Raw genomic sequence first — 27,291 nt, forward strand, 5'->3', positions numbered from 1 at the left:
TTCAGGGTGTCAGCTGTGGGAGGTCTGTCCCTGCTGGGTTCTGACCCCGTCTCTTCTCCGCAGATGGTATCATGGAGCCATCAGCAGAGGAGATGCGGAGAACCTGCTGCGACTCTGCAAGGAGTGTAGCTACCTTGTCCGGAACAGCCAGACCAGCAGGCACGACTACTCCCTCTCCCTGAAGTGAGTACACCTTGGCCACCTCCTGGGCCCTCGGCAGCCTCCAGCGATGCGCGGCCTGGCCCCAGTGTCTGGGGCAGAAAGACCCGCCAGTGTCCCCCAAGGAAACTTGCCAGCACGAGTTATTTCAAGCCTCGCTTTTCCAATTTGATCTTATTCTCCTGGGATACAGAGGAGTTTTTATGTGCTCTGTTTCTGCCCCCCACAAAGAGGGGGGGCATTCTCCTAGAATTTATATTAAATATCCAAGAATAGCTTTCACATCTACGGTGAGCCAGGGACTATAGAAGCGCTTAGCGTGCCTCATCCCTCTCTCAAACCTCACACAGCACTTTGATGAGAAACATCTTGTCCCAATTTTGCAGGTGAGGAAACTAAGGCTCAGAGAGGGGCCATGGCTGGCCCAAGAGGCAGGGCCAGTACTCAAGGCCAGGTGTTTGACTCCCCACTGTTCCTGCTGCCGCCGTGAGAACCACCCTTTCCTTATGTTCTAGGTTGCTGTTTGGGAAAGTTTCACTTTTAGGTGTTGCACAAAGGTTGTGAGGAACACTGGGAAGAGCCAGGAAGAATCTTGCTGGCGTTATCACCTGTCAGGTCTTTCTGGATACGAGGCCATTGCTTTCAGGATAGGTGGCCCTGCCATAAGAAAAGGGTTTTTTGATTGAGGGCTTCATCATTCAGTGCTGTTACTGGATGGAACCCAACGGATTGTCTGAAACCCATTTTACAGACAGGAAAACTGAGGCCTGGAGGGAGGAGGGATTTAAAGAATTAGTGACAGAACTGGGGTATAAACCCAGGCCCTTCAGCCAGCACAGACCACCAGGAGCAGTGCAGCCCTCTGCCTGCTTCCTTTCTGTTCTACTCGCCATTGTTCAAGGCCATGTGGTGGAGAGAGGGCCTGCTGGGATGCAGCTGTCAGGAGAGCCCTGTGCAGGCCGGGTTGTGTAGTCAGTAGGGTCAGTGCAGCCAAGGAGAGAGAGATTGGCCTGTGTTCTCTGCTCAGGACTGACCCCACCTGAGAGGGACAGTGACAAACTGCAGAGCAGAGCCTGGGCAGGAAGCAGAGGCATTGGAAGTCCGCCTGGAGAAGGGAGGGTGTGTGGAGACGTGGGGGAACCACAGATCTCTCAAGGACATCAGGGCAGAAGTGGTAGATGGGAGAGTTATGGGCAGGCAGATTCTAGGTCAGTGAGAGGCACAGTTCTCTAACAGAGCCAATCAGGAATCAGAGCGATCCAAAGCTGCCTCAAGAAGTAGCAAGTATCTCATCACTGGGCGTGTGCAACCAGGAGCTGGATAACCGCCTTGCCAGGGAGGACGTGGAGGGGATTTTTAAGCAGCTGGGAGGGCACTCAGGACAAACGGCACGTGCATGCTTCATCGTCCACCATCAGGCCTGACAGCTTAAAGAATCAGGCCAGTTATTGCAGCCCAGGAAAATTCAATACACTAAACCCTGGCTGGGCTGGAGGCGGCCAAAGCCAGAGGGCCACGGTGGGGGACAGGTGCATACCGCTGGCTGTGCTGCCCGGGGCCAGGGGGTCTTCAACTCCCCACTGCTCCATGCAGCCCCCTCCCTCCCTTACTGTTCGAGGTAACCTAGCAACCCAGGTGCCCATGAATGATGCTTACATATCTTCACCTTCCCACCTCAAGGTGAATTGTGCCTTTCTGGACTGCAAGAAGTAAAAGAAGCAGGTGACATCAGAGATGGGACTCCTGTGTCACCACCCTTCCCTGCTGACCCACACAGCCTGCCCACGCCCCGGGCTTCCTCACTCTCATCACGCTGGCAATCTCTGAGTTCCTCAGTGGATCTCATTCTTCCTGGAATCCTGTTGTCTGGGACCAGGCCAGAGGCGTCTTCCCAAGAGGGCTGATTGAATGCACAGAGAAAAGGGTGGGTCTCCCCATGCCAGGCCCAGTCGTTCACCATGAGGGCCAGGGCCCCATCGCGCTTCTGTTTATTCACTGGGCGCGTGCTGGGCCCCTGCACTGGGCAGGCCTGGCTGGACACTGGGGCCCCTGGTGACCCCACCACAGCCCTGCCTGCAAGGAAGAAACAGCCTCCCAAGTTCCCGGGATGTGTCGGGGCTGAGGCGCCAGCATGGGAGCACACAAGGAATCTCGAGCCAGGGGCAGGAGTACTCATGCCAGCAGTGCCTGCATGGTCCATTCCTCAGTGCCCTGAGCCCATGCCCTCCGTTAGACAAACAGGCCCAAATGCCAGCTCACAGATGGGTCTTCAGAAGAGTGTTTCTGTCAAAGTCCTAAGAGCATAACTCCCTTTTCGTTCCTGGTTTGCTCCCTTCCCTAGACTGTAGGACCACTCTTGGGATGGAGAGCACCTTGATTCTCTTCTGCTCTGCAACAGGCTTATGGTCCAGGGGCCGGGCTTCCCCACTCGCTGGCCTTGTGGCCTTGGCAGCCACATCACATTTCTGAGCCTGTGTCCTCATCTGTGCATGAGAGGTGACGCTGCTCTCCTTACATAGATGCTTTTCAGTGTCTCTGGCTCTCGGGAGTTCCCCTGCCCGTGGGCTCAGCCACCCATTTTCCTTGGAGTGCTGTGGCCAGATCCCCTGCACCTCCCAGGCGAGGGGAGGAGGTGGAGGAGACTGAGGGCGCAGCCCAGGGGCCTGCGCTGGGATCCCAGATCAGAGCACTCTGCCGTCAGGCCCAGGTTTGTCTTCCTGGACCCGTCCTGTCAGTTCTCATTATCAGGAAGTGCAATTTGGATGACTGATCTCTGCCCATGGGTGCTGGAGGTGGAGGGTTTAGTTTTGCGTGCTTGTCAGGAGCCATTAGCTCCCAAACGCCAGAGGGGTGGTCTTACCTGGTCAGCTTTCTCTTGAAGAAGGCCAGAAGTGGGGAGGAGGGCTAGGCCATCCATGGCTGGCCAGGGCAGCCCGCTAAGCGGAGGTGGGCTTGTTTTCCAGAGCAGCCTCAGTTCCCAGTGACCAGTCAGGCTGCCAGCCAGGGAGTGACACCTGGCATTCATCACCTCAACCACAAATGGAACTGCCCTGGTACTGAATGTCGCGGCTGCCTGGGGCAAGTGCCAGCTTTGCCAGCCACCATGGAGGTCCAGGGACTCTCACATCCCGAAGCCTGCCTGGTGGGGGTAGGGTGGGGAGTGGCATTATCAGGAGTGAGGTGCAAATTTACATTGGAATTCCAGCTATGTTATCATGTGAGCCTTGGGTCATGCTATGAGGGTATTCTAGGGTGGAAGAAAGTGTTTGGGGGAGTCTGGCCCCAGAGGACAGGGCCCTCCACCCCTCTCATCCTTCCCTCAGCAGATATTTATCAGAGCCCTCGGTACCAGGCACTAGGCTGGGCAGCAGAGGGAGCAGAGGTGAGGACAGCCCAGCCCAGGCTGCAGAGCTCCCAGTGTGGGCCTTGTTGCTTGCAGGTCTGCACAGAGGCCCTTGGGGGCCGGAGCTGGTGCTGGAGTGAGAGGGTCTGGAGAAGCTGCTGTGCAGAGGTACACTTGAGCCTTAAAGAAAGGGTAGGCGTTCCCCAGGCAGGGACAGTTGGTGGGCATCTCAGGTGGAGGGGACAGGCCAGGCAAAGCCCTGGAGATGCAGAAGAGCCTGGGCAGGACTTGTGCCCTGCAGAGGAGCTGAGACTCAGTTCTTAGTGACGGGGCCACTGAAGTGCCCACTCTCAGGCACCCGCCTGTATGCTTAAACCCCACTTCCACCCTGCAAATCCACAGCACTTCACGATTTAGAAAGCCTGCACATTCGCCTCGGGACAGCCCCACAGGGTGGCCAGGGCAGAGATCACCATCCTCGTTCTCACCTTAGGGTAGAGGAAGCTGACCGACCAGCCGAGACTGGAGTGGAGGCAGAGGACTCCCACCCAGCCCAGTGTCTCCCCACCCCCTCCCAAGCACTCCTTACACTGGCCAGAAGGTCATCGGTGTCGAACCTGAAGCGACCGTAGAGGTCTGCCTGGTCCAGTCCCTTTGCTTCATGGCTGGGGAGACTGAGACCCAGAGGGGATTTGTGACTGACCAGCTCCCCAGCTGGCAGTTGACCACACTGACAAGAGAGATGGCGACTGCTTCCCACTGTGGGGACCAGACAGATCCCTGGACCAGCCTAAGCTGCCACCCACCTGCCCCTTCACCAAAAACCCCCTGCACCCGTGGCAATCCAAGACGGCGCCTGCCTTCCTCACCTCCTCGCATCCAAGTCCCCTCCATGGCGGACGCCCCCACCCGTGAAGCAGTCTTGCAGAGGTCCTGCCTCATGGCTTTTGAACACTGCTCTCATCCCCTCCTTCTGCAGAACTCTCCCTCTTCCCCTCTCCAGCCTGACCTGACAGGGCGTCAGACCCTTGGCGCCCTCTCAGCCATCAGCACACACGTTGGCCCCAGCACCAACCATTGACCCCTGCTACACTCACTCTAGCCTCGGGGAAGCGAAAGGTTGAGCTTTTAGAAGTTGGCAAGAAAACATCACCCTCTAACACAGTTTACTGTTTGGAAAGGCAAACAGTGGGGGAAAGGGATGAAAAATCTCATTAAAAGTGTTCTTTAGGCACTTTGGACTATGAATGACTATTTGCAAGTTCTAGTTTCATGAGTTTTTGCAAAGGAATCTGGACAAGATGCGGGAAACAGGACTCCAAAGACCAGAGGGTTTGCCGCTGAGGGCCAGGGAGGCAGGGAGAACGCCAGGGCCTCCTTGTACACCGGGCAGGCTCTGCCTGCTCTGGGCGCCCCCCTGGGATGGAGACAGACAGAGTGGCCCTCCTGAGGCCTCAGCAGGGACGCCCCTGCTCCTTTGACAAGGGCCCAGCCCTGTTCTCTTTAAGCACTGAGAGCCCCAACTCCAGTGGGGGACATGGCCCCAGGGAGCCCTCACAAAGGGGCCTTCAGCTTTCAAATCCCCAAAGGCAAACTGCACAGCATCCTTGCAAATGTGTAGCCCAGATTCTGACCTCAGGAGACATTTCTGGGGTCTGACCTTTTTCCATCAGGGTACCACTCAGCCCTGATCACTCAGGAGCCTTCCTCAGCCCATAAACTCTGCCCCTTCAGTGTCTTGTTATTTAGTGGGCTCCAGTCTCCAGGAATTCATAGCCCAAGCGGGGAAGGAGTGGTATGTACACGGGTAACTCAAGATACTCATAGAACGTGTTTAAGGCTCCCCAAGGCAGAAAGTGCTCAGGGCTGTGAAAGAGGGAAGGAACCAGAAGAGGGGGTATTTGAAGGCTGGGCAGATCTTAGACCTGTGGACAGGGTAGAGAGGGCAGCCAGGCAGAGGGAATGGCACAAAGGCAGGAAGTGCAGAGCTTGTGTAAGAACAACAGATAACATTGATGGGAGCCAAGGAGAGGGGTGGCCCTAGTCATCAGGCTGAGGAACTGAGGACTCTAACCTGTAGGGCAGGGAGCGTTCCTGAAGGTTTTGAGCAGCGTCATAGTCATGTCCCCAGAGCTGTATTCTAGAACCATTCATGAACCAGGGTGTCAAATGGAACACTACTCTGCCTCCCTCTCCCCGACATGTCCACAGACATGCCACCCGAGCTAGCACAGTCCAAGTGGTGGGCAGCACGTGGGCACGTGTCCCAAGGGGAGATCCAGGGCAGCCCTTTTAAAGATGTAGAGGGAAAAGCATGGGCTCTGCAGCCAGAGATACCTGGGTTCGAATCCTAGCTCCATCTCTTACCTGCTGTGTGGTTCTCGACCAATGACTTTACCTCCCTGATCATCACCTAGAAAGCCATGTAGGCCACTCTCATGAAGTTGTTGTAATAATTAACGCAGCTCAGCAGGTATATGCCAGTCTCCGCTCCTCCCAGCTTTCCCGGAGCCTTTAGAAATTGCCGTGGAGGCAGCAAGGTGGACAGGGCTGCACCAGGTCAAGCGCCCTCGGGGTGCGTCTGGGCTATATCTGCTTCTGGATGACACGGGCGAGTGTCTTCCCCCGTTCCCATAGAAAGAGGGTCTGGCATTTGATTCGTAAATTTGCTTCCAGGTCCAAGACTCTACGGTCAGGACAAGGTGTCTTTCTGCTCAGTCCTAAGGATGGTGGGAAGGCCCCACCTCCTTCTCCAGGTGGGAAGGAGGGGGCGGGACAAGAAAATGCCTCCTGCTCTGATTGCTAAACGAGGCCCATCAGGTTCCTGCTTGGAGCTGGGGGTTTGTGCTGACTGCTGGGCAGCCAGTCTTCACCCAACAGATGCTTCCTGGGAGGGTGGTGAGTGTAGCGGGGCCAGAGGAGCTGATGGGCTGCGTTCCAGGGGCGCTGGGGGCACATTTCTGTTAGAGTTGTTTTTCTTTCTTCTCTCCCCTCGTTGATTTATATAGTAGAGGAGAGAGTTTTCAAACAGTAGGCATGTCTGGGTCTAGGCAGGCGGGCCAGTGATTAATCTTAGTTTGTTGCTGCTGACAGCCAGGAGCAAGAAATAATAAAGGTTTGTGGCGCGGGGAGGGGCGGGGGATGAGGAAAGGCTGCTCGCCCTTCGATCATCGGCAGGGAGCACGGACTTCATTTCCCTCTGCCGTCTGAGCACCCCTTGTCGGGTTGACATCTGAGGCTCCAGCCTCTCAGCTCCATGGGGGCTGCTCCCATGGCCAAGCCCCCAGGGTGGTCCCCCAGACCACAGTAGAGCCTCCCCGGCCGTTGTTGGGTTCCCTGCCCAGCATGACCTCCTGCTGCAGGATGTAGGACTCCATCACCACCACTTGCTCTCCTCCCCAGCCTGCCCCTGAGGGCAAAGCTTCAAGAAAGGCAGGTGTGTGCTGCCCGGGGCACTGCCCAGCTCTGCTGACCAGGGCCCTGGGTTCCTGGCTGTCTGCTCCCGTGACTCTGCACCTCTCTGAGCTGCCAGGTGGGTGTGAGGGCTGGAGGAGGGGGAGTACAGAAGAAAGAGAGGTGGGGGTCAGGCAGACCGGCACAGGGGTAGCTGACTGACTCCAGGCAGACAGTGATGGCAGGAAGGGGTGGAGTGAGGAGGGGTTTTGACGTGGGCCTTGGGAAGTGAGGAGGGTTGAGGCAGTTGGGGATGGGCAGGGTAAGGAGCTGCCCATTCTGAGGAAACAGCAGCCCAGGAGGAGAGAAGCTGCTTACTTTCCAATCCACAGTTTTCAATATATCCCATCACTAACTCCTCCCCATCTCCCCAGGATAGAGGCAGCTCTGTGCAGCAGAAGACATGGCTCTGGATCAGTCTGGATTGGGCTCTTGAACCCCAGCTCTACCACTTACTAGCAGGGTGGTCTTGGACAAAGGGACTTAACATCTCTGAGCCTCAATTTCCTCATCTATAAAATGGGTTTTACATCTCTGAGCTTCAATTTCCTCATCTATAAAATGGGTTTTACAGAGGTATTCCTGAAGAGATGATATACGTGAAGTGCTTGGCATGTGCCCAGCAGGCATTAAGTGAGTGGTAGCCCACTGTCTTTGTTACAGACTTTGGAGAGCCATGGGTTATTGAGGAAAGAGCTTGGTGTGGTCCAGAGCCTTGAGAATTGTCTGGATCTGTCCATGCCCGCATCTACTCCCCTTTATGGTGGTGGGATTTTAGAATTTATGCAGGCTGCAACTTGAGAAAATCCTGCATTGTTATGACTGAGACTCAAATCACAGGGCTAGAGTCAAATCCAGGCTGCCCTTGTTCTGGCTGTGTGACCTTGGGTAAGTCACTTAACCTCTCTGATCTCCCAGTTCTTGATCAGTACCTGAAGATGATGACCACTTCAACAGGCATTCCTTTCTGTCCCCCTCACTGTCCTGCTGACCCTCTATCTCTCCCTCCACATCTTCAGACATTATGAGTCGATTACAAGAACCAGAACCTGGTCCAGGACAGTAGCTCTCATACATGAGGTACACTTGAGCAGAAATCTTGGGATTTAGGGAGCAGAAAGAGACCTTTTACATCACCTGGCCCAATGCCCTGTACAGGTGGAGAAACTGAGACCAGAGAGAGGAAGAAGCCTGTTTGCCTCCCGGCTTCCCATCCAGGCCCTGTTTTCTGGCAGCATTTGCATCGGCCTGAGACAAAGGGCAGGCAGGGGAGAGGGGCCGTCTGCGTCTTTGCTCTCACTACACAGAGGATTTCACATCCTTTCAGGACTGATGGAGGGAAAATGAACTTTCTGCTCAATTAGTGTGCAACGTGTTTTCTCCTTCTAAAAGGTTTAAAGGAAATGGTGCAATTAGGAGCTCCTCAAACGCCCCGTGCAGGAGACTAAATGAAAACAGTGAACTTCAGAGATAGAGGTTTTCAGAAACCCCGTCTGACCGTGGAGGTGTCTGGAAGGCAGATGGGGGTGAAGGGCTGGCTGCTGAGGAGGCTGCAACAGTTCATCGAAGGACTAGGGCAGTGGGAGTAGAACAGAGGCCGTGTCCTGGTAGAATTGAAGAGGGTGAGAAAAAGCGGGAAGTCAGGGGCCTCATCCAGATTTCTGAACAGCCGGGTGAGTGGTGGCACCACCAGCTGCAACATGGACCTGGAATGGTTTTGAAAAACCCAGGAAACTCGTCCTAACTCAGCTGCCCAAAACCAGAGGCAAGGGGTGCCCGCACTCACACTGCCAACCCATTGTCCAGAGCACCCACCAGCCTGGCAGTGCCCAGCATGCCTGCTGATGGGCTAGGTTTTCCCTTCCTGACTTGCTGCATCTCCCCTCCCAGCCAAGCACACGGCATTGCCCTTTGCTCCCCTGAGAGCTCCCTGGTCCCCTCCAGAGTCAGAGCCACCCTGATTACATTTCCAGCTGGTTTTTAGTTATCTCATATCAGCCCCCATAAATCTCCCTGTAAGGCTTGCCTGCCGTGGGAGGCGTTCCAACTGTTGCCAGGAAGCCTCTCGTGCCCTGGGACAGCTTCCCTTCTGAGGCACTGGGTGGTCTCTTCAAATGAGAAAAATATTTCTTTCCAATCACATTTCTAACATCTTGGTAATAGGACTTATTTAATAATATTTTTGCAAAAGCCATCTGGGAATGGCTTGATTGGGAGGGCATGTGGGGTGCTGCAAGGACAGGCCATAGTGACAGATACAGACCTTGTATCTGCCATCAGCAGATACAGCAACATGGAGAAAGATGCAGTCAGGGACCAGAGGACCAGGGCCTGAATCCCACTGCTTCCACCAGCCATGAGGGTCACCCAGCGAGTTATTTCATGTCTCTGAGCCTCAGCCCTGAGGCTCAGGGACACAGCGGAAGGGAAAGCTCTTAGTAAACCCTGAGTGTCTGTATGAATGCAGGTGGTGTTATTTACAGAGCCTTGTGCTTTCCCCGGGGGAGTATTGGGGGGTCTTACTTTGCTAACAGCTAGGTAAATAACTCAAAGGGCCCCGGGAGGAAATGCGATCAGCCCCCACCTAGAGGCATTTGGTGGGGCTTGAAGCAACCAGCTTCATTCAGTAAAATCCCAAGGTTTCCTGTTCCCCATACCTTCAGGCCCTTGCAGCCAGAAGGGTCTTGAATCATCCAGGTCAAGACCCTGGCTTTCGGATGAGAGAAACAGGCACAGGAAGGGAAAAGGACCTTCCCAAGGTCCCGCAGCGAGTTGCTGGCGGAGCCCAGATGTCTCGACTCCCATCCCAGGTTTATTACCCTTCTGAGCCCATAACACTATATTTTCTCTCCCATTTTCTCCATAAACGTTCGTGGTATTTGCGGCAGATTTATAAAATCGGATGTCAGATTTTATAGCTCTCGTCTTTGCTCCCACAGTTCAAATGCTAAAGCTATAAAAATGATGTTTTGCTGTGTATGAGTGTGGGTATGTCACACTCACACGTGCACACACTTCCATTTTGTGCCTCGAACCTGCCCTTTTCTGAACGAAATTGGGTCATTTGTAGAGACGTGGATGGATCTAGAGACTATCATACAGAGTGAAGTAAGTCAGAAAGAAAAAAACAAATATCGTATATTAATGCATATATGTGGAACCTAGAAAAATGGTACAGATGAACCGGTTTGCAGGGCAGAAATAGAGACACAGATGTAGAGAACAAACGTATGGACACCAAGGGGGGAAAGTGGCGGGGGGGGGGGGCGGTGGTGGTAGGATGAATTGGGAGATTGGGATTGACATATATACACTGATATGTATAAAATAGATAATTAATAAGAACCCGCTGTATAAAAAAATAAATAAAATAAAATTCAAAAATTCAAAAAAAACCCTGCCCTTTTCTGGGCAGCCCTCCCCCAGTGAGCAGCCGCCATCCTCCTTCCAGCTGAGGGTGCTTTCTGCCACTTTTAATAACTTTTTTTTTTTAAGGATTGCTTCACCTAGGAGGAATATCAGAAACAATTGGTTTTGGCAAAGCTGGCTTATTAGAAATGCTTTAATTAGAACTTTTTTTTTTTTCTATTTTCCTTTTGAAAATCCACACGCTGCTCACGGCCCTGGGCGGCTTGAGGACCAGCTTGTCACATTCTCAGCACAGACTTTCAGGGCAGGGGCAACAGTTCAGCAGTGTAGGTGTCACTGCTGCGTTCCTACCAGGCACCAGGCCTTTGACTAGATGGGGAGACAGAGGCACATCAGACTCTAAGCTTGTAGTCTAGGCACGGAGACAAGAATAGGTGACTGCTGTGATGGAGGGAGGTGTAGCAGAGAATAAGTAAGGGAGGAAGAAAGTGAGTCTGACTGGGGACATCTCAGAAGGCTTCCTGGAGGAGGTGGCATGTGGGCAGGGCCTAGGACGATAATGTATTGGGAAGTAACAGAAAGGTAGAAGGATGATTAGGTTTGGTATTAGAGGAGAGGTCTCTGCAGTGTCCCCTCTCCCTGTGGTGCTAACTCCCTGTGGTGCCAACTTTTCAATTGTCCCCTCCACGTAAGCCCCCCGTGGCCCAGGTGACTAATAATATTGTGGACAGAGATGTGCCTTGTAAACTCTGAAGTCCTAGTCAGCTCTCTCTCTGTCTCCCCACAGCTTCTGCATCTCTGGTCCTTTATCTTTTCCACAATTCCTTCCCACCCCCCAACTTGCCAAAGAGTAGCCACGTGCCCCTCATTTCCACCTGACACTAAAGGTGTGTACCCCACCCTGGCTGAACACAGCCTCCCAGGGAAAAACTCATTTACACGGTGCCGGGCAGGCGCTTTGCAGTCCCTGGTACCTGGTGTTAGAAATTGAAGAGGCTTCTGCAGCGTATCCTCTGAGGCAGGTAGAATTGTGCCAATAACAATGATTAAAAACTTGGGGTACTATATGAGTTCTGACACAAGTGATGATGAAACCACTGCCGCGGCAAATGCATGAGGTGGTGTGTGCTGGGCACACCCACCTTTCAGATTCACAGTCTCCAAATGGGAGCATAATCCAGTTTTGAGTTCAGATTTTCAGGCTAGAAAAATACTTTTTCCTGTCCTCAATTGTTCCAGTCTTACCCCCTAAAAATCTTCTGTGATGAAATGAGGGTTGACTGTTTTACTTTTGTGAAAGTTGTGCTTTTAAAAAGCAATCAGTTCCAATAGTAAGTAACTTTTGGGAACTCAATTACTTGCAGCCATGCCGAAAAAAACTGTAATTAATGTGGTCAAACCCTAGCCAAATAATAAAATGAAAGCTTTGTTGTGTATCAAGGCAGAAATCAATTTCATTAGGGAGCAAAGAGCCAGAGATTTAATTTTGAGAAAACTCTCCACCCTGTGGACAGAGGTTGTCAAGAAGCTGCCAGAATGAATGCCCAACATGAGAGGATTCGCCCTCCAGAGCCCAGATTACTAAGGGCTGGCAGTGACCTTTCAGAATTACATTTGCGGACCTTCCAAGTGTGGCCACAGCCAGTGGGGTTTTGCTTCTTAATGTTCTTGGACTGGTGCCCCCTTTGGTTTGGTCAAGAGGTGCATGTTGTCTGCACCCACTGACGCTCGCATGCCAATGAGATCCTGTCCCTTGGGATGGGGAGGAGGAGGAAGACAGAGGTGGACTCTGGAGGTCAGAATACACCAGAAAGGAGTTCAGTGAAGGCTCAGGGTGTCCACATGGTGATGGAGTCGTGTCCAGACAGCAGGGCTAATGGCCAAGTGGGACATACCCATTGGGGACACTGTCCGGTTGCAGGCCAGCATGTGTATGAGAGATTGTGAGCAGCAGGGGGGGACCAGGATGAGAGAGGACAGCTGGAGAGGAGCAGCCTCAGGTCTGTGCCTGCTTCTGTATTCCGCTCTCCAGGGGGCCTTCCCAGGGCAGGCAGAGCAGCTGTGGCCTGCTGGAATGTGCTAAGGCACATTTCAGCTCAGAACGTGGAAGGACTTTCTCATGGTCAGAGCCATCAAAGGTTGCAAAAGGTTGTACCTGTAAGGAGTAAGCTCCCCAACACTGGGGGTAAGCCACAAAAGCTGAACATGAGATGTGAATGTGGACTTTGCAACATCAGATAGAATTAGAATGGTGGTTTTCAAACTTGAATGTGCATCGGAATCTCTTGAAGAGCATATTAAAAGCTGATTCAGGTTCCAGAGAGGCCCAGGGAGTCGCAAGCTTAGCAAATCCCCAGGGACTTTGATGTAGGCATTCTGGGGCACATTTGAAGAAACTCTATATTTGAGAAACCTGCACTCCTCTTCCAGCCCTGAAACTCTGGGATGTCTGTAATGAAGGTCAGTCCTTTTGTTTAATATCTGAATAGTCATTCCTTCTTCATTGCGTGGTGTAAGCATCTCCTACGTGCTAAGTTTCAGAGGTTTAGCAGTTTGTGGGACCTCGGTGGTCACCTAGTTCTCTCCCTTTGTTGTATAGATGGGGAAACTGAGGCCCAAGAAGACAGGAGCCAGGGCTGGGACCAGGTCCCTGACATCCAGTTCAGAGCCCTTTTCACTTGCTTTCAGTGACTTTAAGGAATATCATAAAGTCCTCCCCATTTCACAGATGAAGAAACTGAAGCCCAGATCCCCAAGGACTGTTGGGAGGTTTTCCACTGAAAACCACCATCACCATCATTCACATGATGTGCAAAAGGCCCTTGGCCAGGGTGTCTGGGTGGCTTAGAGTCAACTGTGTGCCTTTGAAATTCCAGGGAGGAAGAACGGACCCTCAGGTTAGAGGCAGGACCACTGAGCAGGTAGGTCTGTTTTAGCTTTCAGTTTTTAAAGGCCCTCCTGGATTTTTCCTTCTTTACTTGTTTGAGTAAAACTGTGAGTTGGATCAGGTGCTTTGTGGGCGAGTCCCCTTCTTTGCTGTGCTAATGAATCAGTTGGTCAGTTAGCAAGGGACGCCCCAGCCAGGAAAGGAGCTGGGTCTGCAGGATAGTGAGGGTAAGCACTGTGCTTTAAGGACAAGGATGAGAACTGGGGTGTGGGGGGATTGCTGCCTTCTTCCCCCTCCCTGCACGCCCACCTCCACCTTCCACCTTGTCACAGGCATCGCTGCCTACTCTGAGCATACAGAGGCTATGGGTAGTGCCCAAGAATCCCCTACAGCTAATGGCACGGGGGCGGGGTAGGGGGGGAAGGGGCACATTCTGGATTCACTGGAGAATGGGAGCAAACCTCCACCCCTTTCTGGGCCTTAATGTCATCTGTAAAATAAGAGCAGGGAAACACATGGTCTCAAAAGCCTCTGCTTGGTGTCTTGTCTCTCTCAGAAATGTTGAATACAGAGCAATACACACAATACTGCCATAGACCAGTATTTTTTAAGCAGAGAAGCCTCTTTCCTCATCATTCCCATTCTGTTTTCATGTGGACCCTGCTGTGTAACAATGTGCTTTTGAGAGTGTTGTGAAATACCACTCCATGTTTGGGAAAGTTGATCTCAGGGTCGTAAACACCATGCCCATAGTCACCCAGTGACAGAGCTAGGGCCAGAACCCAGGCCTCCCACCCCAGCCAGGCAGGCTGCCCAGCTGGAGGATGTGGTCCTGCTGCCAACGTGGCCATGAATGGCAGACCAGGCAGACAGGGAGACACGCTCAGTGCTCAGCCCGGGCAGCACGGAGCCAGCAAGGCAAACCAGATGGGCAGCAACTTCTACTCAGGCTCCTGCAGTGCAGGTGGGAACGAAGCCATGTCAGAACCCCTAGCCTTAGCACCTGCCAAACTTGCTCATGCACCATCCAGCTCGGACCTCAAGATGGTTCTTACGGGTGGGCAGTGAAAACTCCATCCCACAGATGAGGAAACTGAGGCTCAGAGAGAGGCACAGCTCAGAGTGGCAGAAGGGGACTCAGACCCAGGTCTGGGTCCCCCTGGGTCTGCAGGCGGTGGTCCCTTTGCCCTCGTCTTGCCTTCCTCATCCCGGTGTGCTCCCCTCATCTCACTCTCCAGCCTCACCTGGCTCAACCCCAGGTTTCCAGCTCCCCTTTTGCCTATAAAAGCCCCTGTGCCCCTCAAAGTCCTCTCCATGGCAGCTGGTGCTTACCCTTATGGCTGCCTTTGCCCAGTCCCTGTTCTGGACCTTCCTTCAGGTACCGTGTGTTCCCCCTGCACCTGCTGGTTGGTGGTGAAGTGGGAGTTGGCCCTTGGAAACAGCCTGGAGCCCTTTGCAGCCCTTTGGCAAATTCTGTGTTGTGTCTTAAGCCCTTTAATAAGGAGCTGGATGACTAACCTTTATCAGGTGTTCATGCTTCCTTCACACAGGCATTCTCACTTCTCCCTCACAACTACTGTGAGGGTGGACTCTTTGTTACTCCCATTTCACAGATGAAGGATTTGAGGCATGGGTGACTAGTGAGTTGCCACTGTTGAAATTTGGGGCTGGATTATTCTATGTTGTGGGGTTGTCCTATGCAGCATCCCTGACCTCCACCTGTAGATGCCAGCAGCTCCCCTGTCTCCAGACATTGTCAAATTCCTCCAGGAGGGAGGTAAACTCGCCCCAGTTGAGAACCAGTGCTCCAAGAAGAGTATGGGTGGAGAGAGGCTTGTCCTAGTAGAAGGAAACCCCCCTCTACCCCACCCCAGCCCTGAATGCTTTCTGTCCATCCCGTTGGCACAGATGTTAAGAAGCCTTGCTTTTGCCACTGTGCTGTCCTCAAGCCCGGGGATTCCCTGTACCTGCATGAGGATAGCCATCCTGCCCTGCCTTAGTCCTCCTGGCCGAGGCTGGCACACCCTCCACACCACTGTGATATCTCTCATTAGCTTGAAAACTTCAGCACTGGAGGAACCCCCTCTACCTTTTCCAGACGGGGATGCTGAGGCCCAGGGAGAGGGTAAGTGTCTACAGAGAAACTCCTCATCACATCACTCCTGCCCAGCCAATGACATCAGTGGGATCAGAGTTTGAACCCAGGCATCTGACTTCAGTTCAGCCACCACCATCAACCCCACATGCTTCAAACACAAAAGGGTCTTTGTGTTCCTGGAAGAGTCCTCTTTCCCCTTCCTAAAGCTCTGAAACATTTCATGTCACCCCTCCCCCTGCCTCCACCTCTCCCCTTGCAGTTTTCATGTGCACTTGCTGGAGCCTGAGGACTGATAGGAACACCAACCAGAGAGACTGCAAAAGTCATCCAGCCTGCCCCCACGCATCATTACCCTCCCACTTACACACCCCCAGTGATGGGAGGCTCACTCCCTCAGCTGTCAGTCTGGATCATTAAAATTCTCCTGCCTGACACTTTGTTAGTCTACTCCTGAGAAAATTGCCCCAGATCAGTTCATTTTGATCTATGCTGCTTTGCGTGGCACAAAACAAGCCTTATGCCTCTCCGTGTTTGCCGCGAGATGCATCTGCCGGCTCTCCTTCTGCCTGGAGATGGCTTTTCATCGTGATTTACTGAAGTCCCTCTCCCTGATCCGCCAACTTAGAGCTTGAGAAATGCCCGGGCTTCCTGGGGAGGCTTATCACTGCCAATGCGCTTATTGAAAGTCTAATTATTTGGTTGTAAATCAAGTTGTTTGGCTCAGCGGTGTTAACATTTAGATGTTTGTTCCCCATAACTTGGCGCATGTGTCTTTGGCTTGTCCCCCTGAAGGCTATTTCGGAAGGCAGTGGGTGGCATGTGACCTCATAAGCCCCTTCCCCCAGCTTCCTCAACCCCTAGAACATCTCAGCTGGAAAGGGCCTCCGTGCCCCTCACCCCATGCATTGCACAGTTGGAGAACCCCGACACACAGCTAGAAAGACTCACGTCCTGGTCCCCTGGCTCAGAAAGCCCTGGTGTCCTCTCGCTGTGACTCAGGCAGGTTGCTTCTCCCTCTGGCCCTTGGTGTTCTCGTGTGTGCAGTGGGTGTCTTGCAGATAATGCCAGCCCTCCCAGCTTCTTTGTGAAGCCACAGGTTGGTCCAGTCACAGACCAACGGCAGCGGTGGCAATCACATTGTACACGTTTGTTCTGCCAGGCTCCCAGGCCCTGTGCTGGTAGTTCACAGCATGTGCAGATGCCAGCCTGACATCCTCAGGAGATGTCAACCAGGTACCTTTCCCCTGAAGGCCCCCATCACTTGAGATCTGGGTATGTTTTTCCCACAGCAGGCAGGGCTCTCCTCAGAACATGCTTCTCTGCAGGCACTCATGAGTGTTTCTGGAGTGGCTTGTTTCACAGATGTGATGAGGAGTTTCTCTGTAGACACTTACCCAGCAAAATATCCCATCTCCCAGGAGGTCAAAGAGCAGATGTCCTGAATCAGAGCCATCTGCTTGCAGAGGCAGCGTTGCTGAGCAGGGGGCGGGGTTATGGCAGGAAGTACCTGTTTTGTAGGCCCCTAGGTGGCCATGGAGGAAGGAGGTATCTTGCCATGGTCACCCTCCAGGCTGGCTCCCTTGAGATGCTCCCTCACCCAAGGTCACAGCAGATCAGCATTAGAGCCGGGCCTAGAACGCACCTATGCCCAGTTAATTCGATACAAACGTCCGTGTCCATCTCCACCCCGACTTGGGTGCGCACTTGTGGGGTCAGAAGGACCTGATGGGCTGGTCTCATGCCCTCTCCATGCTGATCACAAGACCTGTGCTCCGAGGGCTCTGAGGGTGAATGCTGGTAGCTGTTGTCATGCTCATGGAGAGCAGGTGACACCTCCCTCCCCTGAGAATCATCCTACAACCAATTGTTGAGGGCATTCAGATGCCCAATTTCATCCTTCCTCTCCTCTTAACCGATCTGGCCTCAGGAATCTTTGCACAATGTAAGATTCAACTTTTTAATTAAAATAACCCACAAGAAGAGGAAGAGATGCAGCCACTTTGAGATCTGCTGGGCCCCAGAGCGGGGAGGGCCTGGGCCCTCAGGAAGACGTGGTTTCAGGAGGGAACTTGCGTCACATTCGTTTTGTTTATCTAGGCCTGGGCAGGGGCACTGGCTGGCTCTGTCCCCGGGAATGATTTCTTGTAGAATCCCAAGGAAAGAAAAAGGTTTGACCCATTCTTCTCTGTGGCTTGTGGCTTCCCTCAAGTGAGACTTCTCTTTCCAATTTGAGAGGCAGGTGCCTTGGTACCCCCTGCAGAGGTGACCCTCTAGGTTCTCCCCATGGCTCTGCCCCTCACTAAGCTGGCTCCTCCTGGGACCAATGCTGACCAGGCAAAGCAGCCACCGTGTCTGGCCTTGAAAGAGGCAGTTTCTACCCTGGCTGGACCGCACTCGGGGACCTGGTGGAGTCACCACCAGCCTGCCCTCTGGAGCTTACAGTCCAGAGAGGAGGATGCACGGGGCCTCATTTCCTTGGCTCAAGATAGACGCTCACTAGATAGCTGCTGGGTGGATGGATGGACAGCTGAACGGCGTGCTCGGCTGTGTGCCAGGCATGTGCTGAGGGCCCAAAGGGGAATAAGGCTTGACCTGCTGAGAAACGTCCCAGTGAACAGAGTTCCTGACCTCAGGAGCTCACAGAGCTGCAGGGACCTGGACACCTGGATCCGTCTGGTTAGGTGGCTGAGCAGGGGAAGATGAGGCTGCAGTGGTAGTGTCAGGGCCCTGAATGCTTACCACAGGCTTCAAAGTCAGACAGACACAGTGAAATCCTGGTCCCACCGTGTCCCACGGGACAAGGCACACAACCTCCTTCAGCCTCAGTTTCCCCATCTGTAAACAACGGTAGTCACACCAAGCAACTCATCAACCTTGCCGTGGGCTTAAATAAGGTAACATGTAGCAGTGGCTCAGCTCAGTGCCTGGTGCACAGTGGGGTTCGAGCATTCATTCTGCAGTGGCAGTGGGGAGTCCTGGATGGTTTTGAGCTGAGGTACAACGTTCTGGGGCATCTCAGTGAAGAGAGCAGCTCCCCAACCGCCTTTCAATAGAGGTAAACCAGAGATCACCTCTGTGTATGATTTCCTGTAACCAGGTCCTACATGCTAGTCCCAAAGGGCAATTTCCTTGCCTTCTCCTGCATAAATATTATATGCAAGTATTTTTAAGTCACTTTATCATGAAAGGAAGCGATTTAACATAACTATTACCCAAGATTCTTCATGAAATATGCATCAAGCAATTAGGTCTAAAAGCAAGAGGTGAGGCCTCGCACCCTGTTCGGGCCAGCAGCTGCAGGCTGAGTGATGTTTTATTAAAGCCCATGATTATGAGACAAGGTGGGGTCTGTTATTAGGCCCAGCGCGCCAGGCACGTTTGATAATCCTGGTGATGAGGAGGTGCTTTTTGTGATGATAATGAGCCATTTGAACGCCCTGACAGCCACAGCATCCCCAGCCTCTACCAGCCTTACAAGACTCATTAGTCAGGTCACCCACTGGAGACACCCCTAATTGTGACTTAGCTCTCGCATGATGTCCTATCAAAGGAGACGGGGCTGACACAAGAGCTTGGCAGGCAGCGGCCTGTCTGAGCTCCCCGGGGACCCATGCCTTCTCAGAAGCGATGATGGGAGGTGGCCTGGGACCCGGCCCACCTGGCCCTGGACGCGTGGGCCCCAGGTTCTTGCCATAACCTCAGCCTACCTTGCTGTGTGCCTTGAGCCAGAGTGCTGCTCTCTCTGACCTGTTTCCTCCAGGGTACCCCAAGAGGGTGAAACGAGATGGTCCCCAGGTTGCTGCTTGCTCCAAAAGCAGCGTCCAGAGCACCGCAGCATCCCTGGGCATGCTGGTTATCTGATGCACCCTCTCTTCTCCCTGGAAAATTTAATCTTTTCTCTTCTTGTGCTGGATGTCATCTTCTAAGTAGAGTTGGGAGTCTTTAAAGCCATCCCTGGCAGCTGTTTTTAAATCTTCAACTGTTGTTAGGCGGCACCTCACTCGTGGGGACCTTGTGACCGATCAGGATATATCACTGCAGCACACCCCGTAGGTATGTGCTGACAAGGCTCTGCCTGACCTTTGCATAAGTCCGGGTTTGACAGATTATCTCAGAAAGAAAGCCTCCTTACCTCACAGGGCCCACCAACTCCGTGTGATGGTCCCTCCGTGGCTGGGGGCTCCGCCGGTCAGGACACACTGTCCCCGATCCCCAGGATGGCCTTTCACTGCCAGCCCCTATGCTGCTCTGACCCATCATTAGCCCTGCAGGGTGGGTGTCATGGGGACTGAGGCTCAGAGTCAAGGAGTCACTTGCTCAGGCTCTGATGCCTCTCACCCACCACGCACCTGGCCTCACGTGGAGTGTTGGGGGCTAAGTAGGGCTCTCTCCTGGAGCTGGACAGCGCTGAGGTCAGGAGCGTGGGCTCTGGGAAAGGCCCACCAGGGAAGGAAGCAGCATGGCCACTGCTGATTGCTGTGTGACCCCGGGTCAACCACCTCCCATCTGAGTCTCAGTGCTTAGCACATGGCCTGGCTCACAGGAAGTGCCCAGGACACATCAGCCTGAGGGCCATCCGGGCCAGTACCCTGTGACAGCAGCACTGGAGGCCGTGGGCAGCAGTGGAGGGGTGTGGGGCGTGAGGCTGCCTCGACCCCTTCCTGCAGGAAGCCCTCGCCGCGTGGGCAGCAGATTATGCTCATACACATGGAATCCAGGACCTTAGGCCCAGAAGCACCCTCAGAGGCCATCCAGTTAGTCTCCCCATGGATCCAGTGGGGGCAGGGAATGAGCCCAGTACGGCCCAAGGAGAGCCTCAGGTCCAGAGAACCAGAGGGTGCAGTACGTGAGCCCAGGGGGAAGGGCCGTTCCTGCCGGGGCTGCAGGGTGAGGGCCAGCTCTCCCTCTGCCGGGAATGGTCAGGCCCTGGACTCAGGGGTCACGGGCCTGAGTTCTCTGCCTTGGGCTCCGAACTTTGTAACTGCCTGCCCCCTCAGTACAGCCCAGCTCAGGGTTATAAACTAGTGTGTACTGAAATACGAGCATCAGAAGAACAAACAGTAGGCCTGGAGAGTCAGGAGGGACTGCGGGAAGGTACCAGCGGCTGCCTGGGTCTGTTGAGGTGGAGGCGATAGTGTGGAGTTCCTAATATCTGGTGACCTTGCAAGCCCTCGGCCTGGGAACAGAGGAGCTTCAGCTTCTGTCTCTGGCTCTGTCCTCTGTTACCACCATCCCTGCCCACTTCCCTCGCTGAATATTTTAAGAACAACTGGTGTGAAAATATCCCATTAACCCATATGAGTTATTTTCTTTAACCTCCTTAGAAATTAAATCAGCTCCCCCTGCAACTTTGTACCTGCAGTGCCATCAGAGCTTTGGCGTTCAGACCAGCTCACAACTGGTTGCTGTGATCTAACACATCCTGCGCTTTGCAGCCCCAGCTGTAGACTGTGGTACATAAAGCCCAAAATATCACCCCACACAGAGGGCATGACATGTCCAAGGCCACACACACCCGCCCATGTCACTCACCTGCAGCTCCAGCTCTGCCCTCTCCCATACACACCCCTTCTCCAGGCAAAGCTGAGCACGTGGCCTCCAAGAGTGCAAAGCTTTTTAACTGTCCCCGGTTTTTTTAGCCACACAATTTCAGCCCTGCATTCAAGCAATTACAGTCCTTTCCAGGCCAGCACAGATTTGCCATCTCTCCATGGATGTGGGTAGCAGATAGCGGAGTCTTCACTCAGAGGGAGTTGCACGTTTTTTCACTTAAGGCGCGCACCAGTTCCTTTCTAACGGCTTAAGCAAGTGTGCCTCCTGCTTCTCAGATGTGACAAGGCAATTCTCCGATGAAATGACCCTACACTGAGGAGCAGAACTTGCCACAGGCTCTGTAATTAGAACATTGTCAGCCTTAAAAAATCTTGATTTAAATTTCAGTTCTTTACAGGAATTATTCTCTCGAAACATAATTGCTCTCCGAACGATTTCCTTTAAGCTAAGGGTGACATCTCTAAATACGTTATTATGAGCAGATGTATTGCTCAGTGCCTGCACTTCATTAAACATTTGCTCTGCCCATTTGAAAATGGTCCTGGAGTCCAAATTGACGCATTAATAGAGCAGGCGCCGTTAAGCGTGGGGAGCCCAGTCCGGGATGGAAGAGATGTGGGAACAGCTGAAGCAAGAAGAATCAAAGCTCAGAAGGGCTACAAACTGCAAACCTGTGTCCACACGGAGGTCTCGGCCTTGCCTGGGGTGGGCCTGGTCTCCTAGGAGCCGGGCCTCTAGGGCTGCTCACAAGTTATCAGTGCCCAAGGATGGGCTCTGGAGAAGGCTCAGGAGGTCAGAGCCCCAGCTTTCTCACTAAGTGACACACCCTCAGTAAATTTGGACTGTGCTTTGGAAACCAAGCATCCACAAGTGTGGTGGCTAAATCTTGGAGCTGAGTGAGCAGGGAAAGGGCAGCCTGAGCACAGGCAGGTTGACGGAGGGGTTAGTGACCCCATGTGGCCAGAGTCCTGGGTGGGAGGCGGGAGAGGTCTGCTAGGGCCAGGTGGAAACAACACCCCACCCAGCATGCTGGTGCAGCTGGCAAGCTGCGAGGGTCACGGACATAGGGCTCTGCTCTGATCTCCGAGGAACCCATCCACTACCCATTTCAGCAGATGCCGAGCATGGTGGGCACAGAGCCTGCGCAGTGCTCTGGAGCTCTCAGGGGAATTGAGAAGATGGATAAGTAATCACAGTTCAGCAAGGCAAGTGCTGATGGAGGCGTTATATCCTCTGTGCAGCTGGAAGAAGGAAGGAGCTCTGCCAGTGGGAACCTGGAAGACTTCCTGGCAGAGGCAACACTCTGCCTGGGCCTTGGAGAAGGAGGCAGGCAGGGTTTACTGAGCAGAGAGGAAGCACAGACAGGAGAGTGCCGGCGTTGGGGCAAAGCCGGGGAGCACACATTCTCCCCAGATTCTATTGGCTTAAACTAGTCACGTGACTACAGTGGCTACAAGGGAGGCTGGGAAATGTAGTCCCTGGCTGGGCAGTTCCATACTACTGAAGAGAGAGCATCAGTTTTTGGAAAACAGCTCGCCTGTCATCCTGCCACACTCTGTTTCCTAATCTGTAAACTGGGGGTGATGACCCCTGTCCTGCCTACTTGTCAGGGCATTGGGGACTTAAACATTGTGCCTGCTAGGCAAGGCTTAAATTCTCATCTGCATCAGTAATAGGAAGGGGGCCAAGTTTGGGGGTTTCTTTGTTTTCCTGAGGAAGTCCCTCAAAGCTCCCGAGGTCGAAAGACTCTCCTGCAGCCGTGTTTGCCGCTGGTTCCCTATCTGCTGCTGGGATAGAGGGGGCTCTTAGGTGCAGCTGCATTTCGGCCGATCCTGGACTCTGTTCCTGGCTGGGAGAGGTGCAGCTCAAGGCTGCTTCTTGGCTGGGATCTCTTCTGTCCCAGGCAGCAAGGAATCTTCACACCTTAGCAGGAATATGGCCAGAGGGAGAGTTCTCTCGGATAATGAGTGTGAATTCATGACACACCTCGGTTCAGAGCAAAAGTGAGTAGCTCTCTGGGAATTGCTCTCCTGATTGATCTTGGGCCTTCGTCATTCTGCACATCCTAATAATCTCTGTGCTTTGTTCACAGGAGCAACCAGGGCTTCATGCACATGAAACTGGCCAAAACCAAAGAGAAATACGTCCTGGGTCAGAACAGCCCCCCGTTCGACAGTGTCCCAGAAGTCATCCACTACTACACCACCAGAAAGCTGCCCATCAAAGGGGCCGAGCACTTGTCCCTCCTCTACCCCGTGGCTGTGCGGACCCTGTGAGCCCCTCCCTGCCCTGTGACGGGGCCCAGACGTGGAGGAGCCGGTGGCCCCCGCCGACCCGCCCGGCCGCTGTTGCCAGCCGTGTCCAGTTTGTGTCGTGTGTATGGTACTAGCACACCACTGCATGTCTCTAGAATGCTGTTGCCACTCACGGGGGCTGGAGAAGGCCTGGATAAAGACTGAGGGACGGCCAGCCCGCCACCGCAGCCCCCACCCCCAACCCCTCTTTGAGTTTCTGTGAATTAAAATATTTGCAAATCCAAAGAGATGCCTTCCAGGACGAACAAAGGAGAGCAGCTCTGAGGGGCGGGGCGGGAGCTCCCGGGGTTGCGGCTCTTTGTTCTCCAGCCGTCAGGAATTCACACCTGTGTACGGGGCACAGTTTTCCCACCGGGGCCCCACTGGTGCTGGGAGCCAAATGCTGGTGCTTTGAGAGCCCTGAAGGCCCCGGGAATCCCGCCTCCCCTCTGGTGTGTGTGTGTGTCAGCGTGTGTGTGCGAGTGTGAGCACATACGTGGGAGAACATGGCCACACACAGATGTAAGCCCACTAATCCACTTTTAGTCATTCAGTGTAATCATTAGGAGATCTCCAAGGAATCACTGTGCAGTCAAAAAAAGGATTCAATTATTTATGAATAGGGTGTGTAAATAAAATAGTCATTTAATATATATTCTTATCCCTTTTTTTAATATACTGCAGTGGGTCTCTGCGGGGGGGGCAGTGCTTACCTGCGGGTTTCGTCCCCAGAGCAAGGTGTGTCCCCTCTGGGCACGCGGGAAGGAGGCAGAGCCCCCAGCTCAGGGCTGAGGCAGCCGCTGGGGCAGAGGGGTTTGCTTTGCCCCCTGAGAGTCAAGCTGCAGGAAGTGGCATTCAGGCTCCAGCAATGGTAGCCTCACATGTTGACTCAGCGCCCATGCTCCCCCTTCTGCCTACAGCAGTGCAGTGATGGCAGGTCTGTGTTAACCCCTCAGGTGCACAGCACCCAGCAGTACATAAAGGGCTCTCCCCATTAACTGGGGTCACTGCTACCCTGTGAGGCATTTAACATGTGGGGAAAAGGAGGCTCAGAGAGGGAAAGTAGCTTATCCAAGTTAACACAGCCCATAAGCAGAGGACGCTCTAGAGCCAGTGCTTTGGCTCTACATGGCCTTGCTGTCACCCTGCTCCTGGGAGAAGGCAAATCCTGACCTCTCAGGGGACATGGAGCCAGAGCTCCTGGTCGTCCGCACTGCCTCCACACAGATAAGAACACCCGCACACACACTCCCACACTCCACCCCTATCTAGCCCCTGCCCTTGACAGGAGCGGGGGTCTTGCTCACATAGAGCAGACCCTCAGTGAGATTGCTGTTACTCAGTTCCCCTTCCTTTCCAACCCACCCACCTACCACCGCACCATGCATGTTAAATGCAATGGAAGAAATAGAAGAATCCCACCCAGCAGCATGAAAGGCATGGCTTCCATCCACTGAAGGAGGTGCAAGGGATCCAGAGAGAGCACAAGTGTCAGCGCCTTCGCCAAGCACACATCAGTCTGCCTGCCAGTGGTCTGAGCACAATGGAAGTTTGGTGACCATCGTCCCCAGCAGGAGGGGGCTGAACCGAGTTTGAACATCACCAGCACTGCCAGGCCTTCCGCGATGCTTCCGACTCACCGTTCACATTAGAGACAGAGGCCCAGCGAGGAGAGAGGACTTGCCCCGGCCACCTGTCAAGCCAGGGCAGGGCAGGACTCGAATCTGTGCCCCTTTAGGTGGCTGCTGTGGATTTTAGTGGGTTGTGGCCAAAGCTGTTTCCTTGGCATCTGCTTCCTGCCCAGTCCAACTCTTGGGTCAGCCTCCCGAGTCCTTGTCTCAGTCCGGGCAGCCCGAGACCCTCCCACCCATGGATCCCACAGGCCCGTCCACCTCATGGTTGCCTCGTTGCCTATGGCCTGGGTCTAGTCTCCAAAGCCTCAATCCTGACCTTTTACCTGCTTTGCGTTTTCCAAAACATCCTTTAAGGCAGGAGTACCTGGAATGATTCACGCTTTCCTCTTTATTTATTTATTTTTCTGGTGAGTGAGAAGATGAGTGAGGAGTTGGCACTTATCCAAACAGAGGTGCCGAAGGAGACTGGATCCCAAGGATCCAGTTAGAGGTTGGGGACGAGGAAGGCAGCCCATGGAGCCGGGGGTGGGGTGGATTTTGCATTAGTGCCTCGTCCTCCAGCAAGTGCAGATTCCCACAGGGCCCTTTCTGAGGCCGCAGGTGGGGCAGTGCAGGAGCCCACGACCCTTCTCAGTGGACAGTCTTCAGAGCAGACCTCTCCTCAGAAGAGGCTCTGCCTGTGGTCTGAGGAAAAGCGAGGCTGCTTCACCCTCTGGTCTTGCCTTTGCTCTTTTAAGGGATTCCTGGGCCCTCCCTCCCCCTGCCTTCGTCTTCCTGAAGTTTCCCCGGGAGGCCCAACCGCCAGCTCCCCCTTGGGACTGAGGCCGGCAGAGGAGCCAGCTTACAGGATGGGAGCTGCTAAAAGGAATTTTTTTCCTTAATTTTATGAACCTCTCCCTCTTCTTCCTCTAATTGTGACCGTTTCCTCTGTCGGCGTGTATTCATGTTTTCTTGGACATCTAACAATTGAAACAGCTTTTCCCTTTCAGAAACACTCACATTCAGGTTACTGGCGTTGGTTTGGGTTTTGTTTTGGCTTTTTTTTTTTTTCATCTGCTGCCAATTAATGGGGGAAAAAATGAGCTGGATTTCTTTGAGGGAAAAAAAAAAAGCTCCCTGCCACACAATATCTCGCCTCAGCATTTTGTCTCAGAACACAACCTCTAGCCCCTAATGGGCTGCGTTGCTCAGAGCCACAGGACTGTTGGGTTTTTTCCCCTTTCTTTCCCTCCATCGCTGGCTTCATTATTGACCATAATGCCCCGACCACTTCAGCAGTAATGTCCTTGAGCACTGAGGAGTCAAGGCCCTTTGGGCAGTGCCCCGCCCACCCCAGAACAAGATGACAGCCCAGAAAGAAAGGAGGCTTTGTGGGGAGAGATGGCCCACCTGCCTGTCAGGAGAGAGGCTCACAGAGCACCTCTTCTAAAGAAAATGGTGAAAAGGCTCCTCTTCAGGAAGCTCAGCCAATCCCAGCTGAGCTGTGCCTCCCCTCCCAGGGCAGCTCCAGGCTGGTGCCCCTCAGTGGCCAGTGGGTGAGCAGAGGGGAATCATGATGTAACTTCCAGCAAGGGCCTGGCCTCAACAGGTGGAGCCCTTGGCAGACGCTCTGCTTCTCCTACAGTCACAGGACCCGGAGATTGCCTTTTTCAGATTTGGAACACCGAGCTCTGGCCGGCTTCAGGGACGTGCTTGCTGTCACTTGACCAAGGGCCCAGCAGGGACAGACAGCCAGGCTTACCATGTGCTCTCACAGACCCCAGGGACAGTGCGTGCAGAAGTGGGCAGACAGGGCAGGCTGGCATTTGGAGTTGGCCCATCGATGCTCATGAAGGGTCCTGGCTGGATCAGATGGTCATCCAGCAAACTGCCATGTCTGTCTCTACCTTCTAGAATCGGTTACCAGCAAAGACAAATGGGGCAAGTTGTCCGGTGGAGCCAGCACAGCCCAGGGCTGTAGATGCAGGAGCACCTTCCAGAACCCCCCAGAGACCCACTCAGGTACCCTCTAGGCACTGACAGCCCCCAGCCCCTCCCCTCTCCTCAGGGCTGTTGTGTCACTGCCAGGAGCCTTGGGACTGCCACCTACTGCGAAAAAGTGTCCTGTAAAGATCTACTGATACAATAATTCTGTGCGATAAGCTGTATAATGTATATTTAATGTGAAGCTTTTAATATACAAGTGTCTTGTTTAAATGTACCTCACTGAGCACGCATGTTTTATTTCCTTAAAATGCAAACGTGTGCCCCAGGATCTAGTTTGATTGCCACCTACTCGCCGAAGCTGAAGTTCTGCCATCATCCCCCAAAGGTGGATCTTACAAGAAGAAGGAACCTGCCTGCTTCCTAATTAGGAGGAAGCTAGAGCCCTAATGAGCTTGTTAAATGGAAACAAATTAATTTGTTCAGCAAACATTTGTTGAGTGTCTACCAGTCCTTGGGCCTGGTGGATACAGAGGAGAATAGGACCCAACCCCTACCCTCAGGAAGTTTCCAGTGTG

General features: G+C 53.5%; 1 protein-coding gene across 1 annotated transcript in view; it reads left to right on the forward strand.

Moving 5' to 3' along the window:
• The window catches only part of SHB (SH2 domain containing adaptor protein B), a 132,388-nt gene extending 108,986 nt beyond the window's left edge, over nt 1-23,402 (forward strand). Inside the window, exons 5-6 of the mRNA XM_061200213.1 lie at nt 64-183; nt 22,955-23,402. Coding sequence (XP_061056196.1) covers nt 64-183; nt 22,955-23,138 — 304 coding nt within the window. The 3' untranslated portion in view covers nt 23,139-23,402. The remainder of the gene's footprint in view (nt 1-63; nt 184-22,954) is intronic.
• The last annotated feature ends 3,889 nt before the right edge of the window (nt 23,403-27,291 follow it).

The sequence above is a fragment of the Eubalaena glacialis genome, chromosome 9 (assembly GCF_028564815.1).
Source record: "Eubalaena glacialis isolate mEubGla1 chromosome 9, mEubGla1.1.hap2.+ XY, whole genome shotgun sequence".
NCBI classification, from domain to species: domain Eukaryota; kingdom Metazoa; phylum Chordata; class Mammalia; order Artiodactyla; family Balaenidae; genus Eubalaena; species Eubalaena glacialis.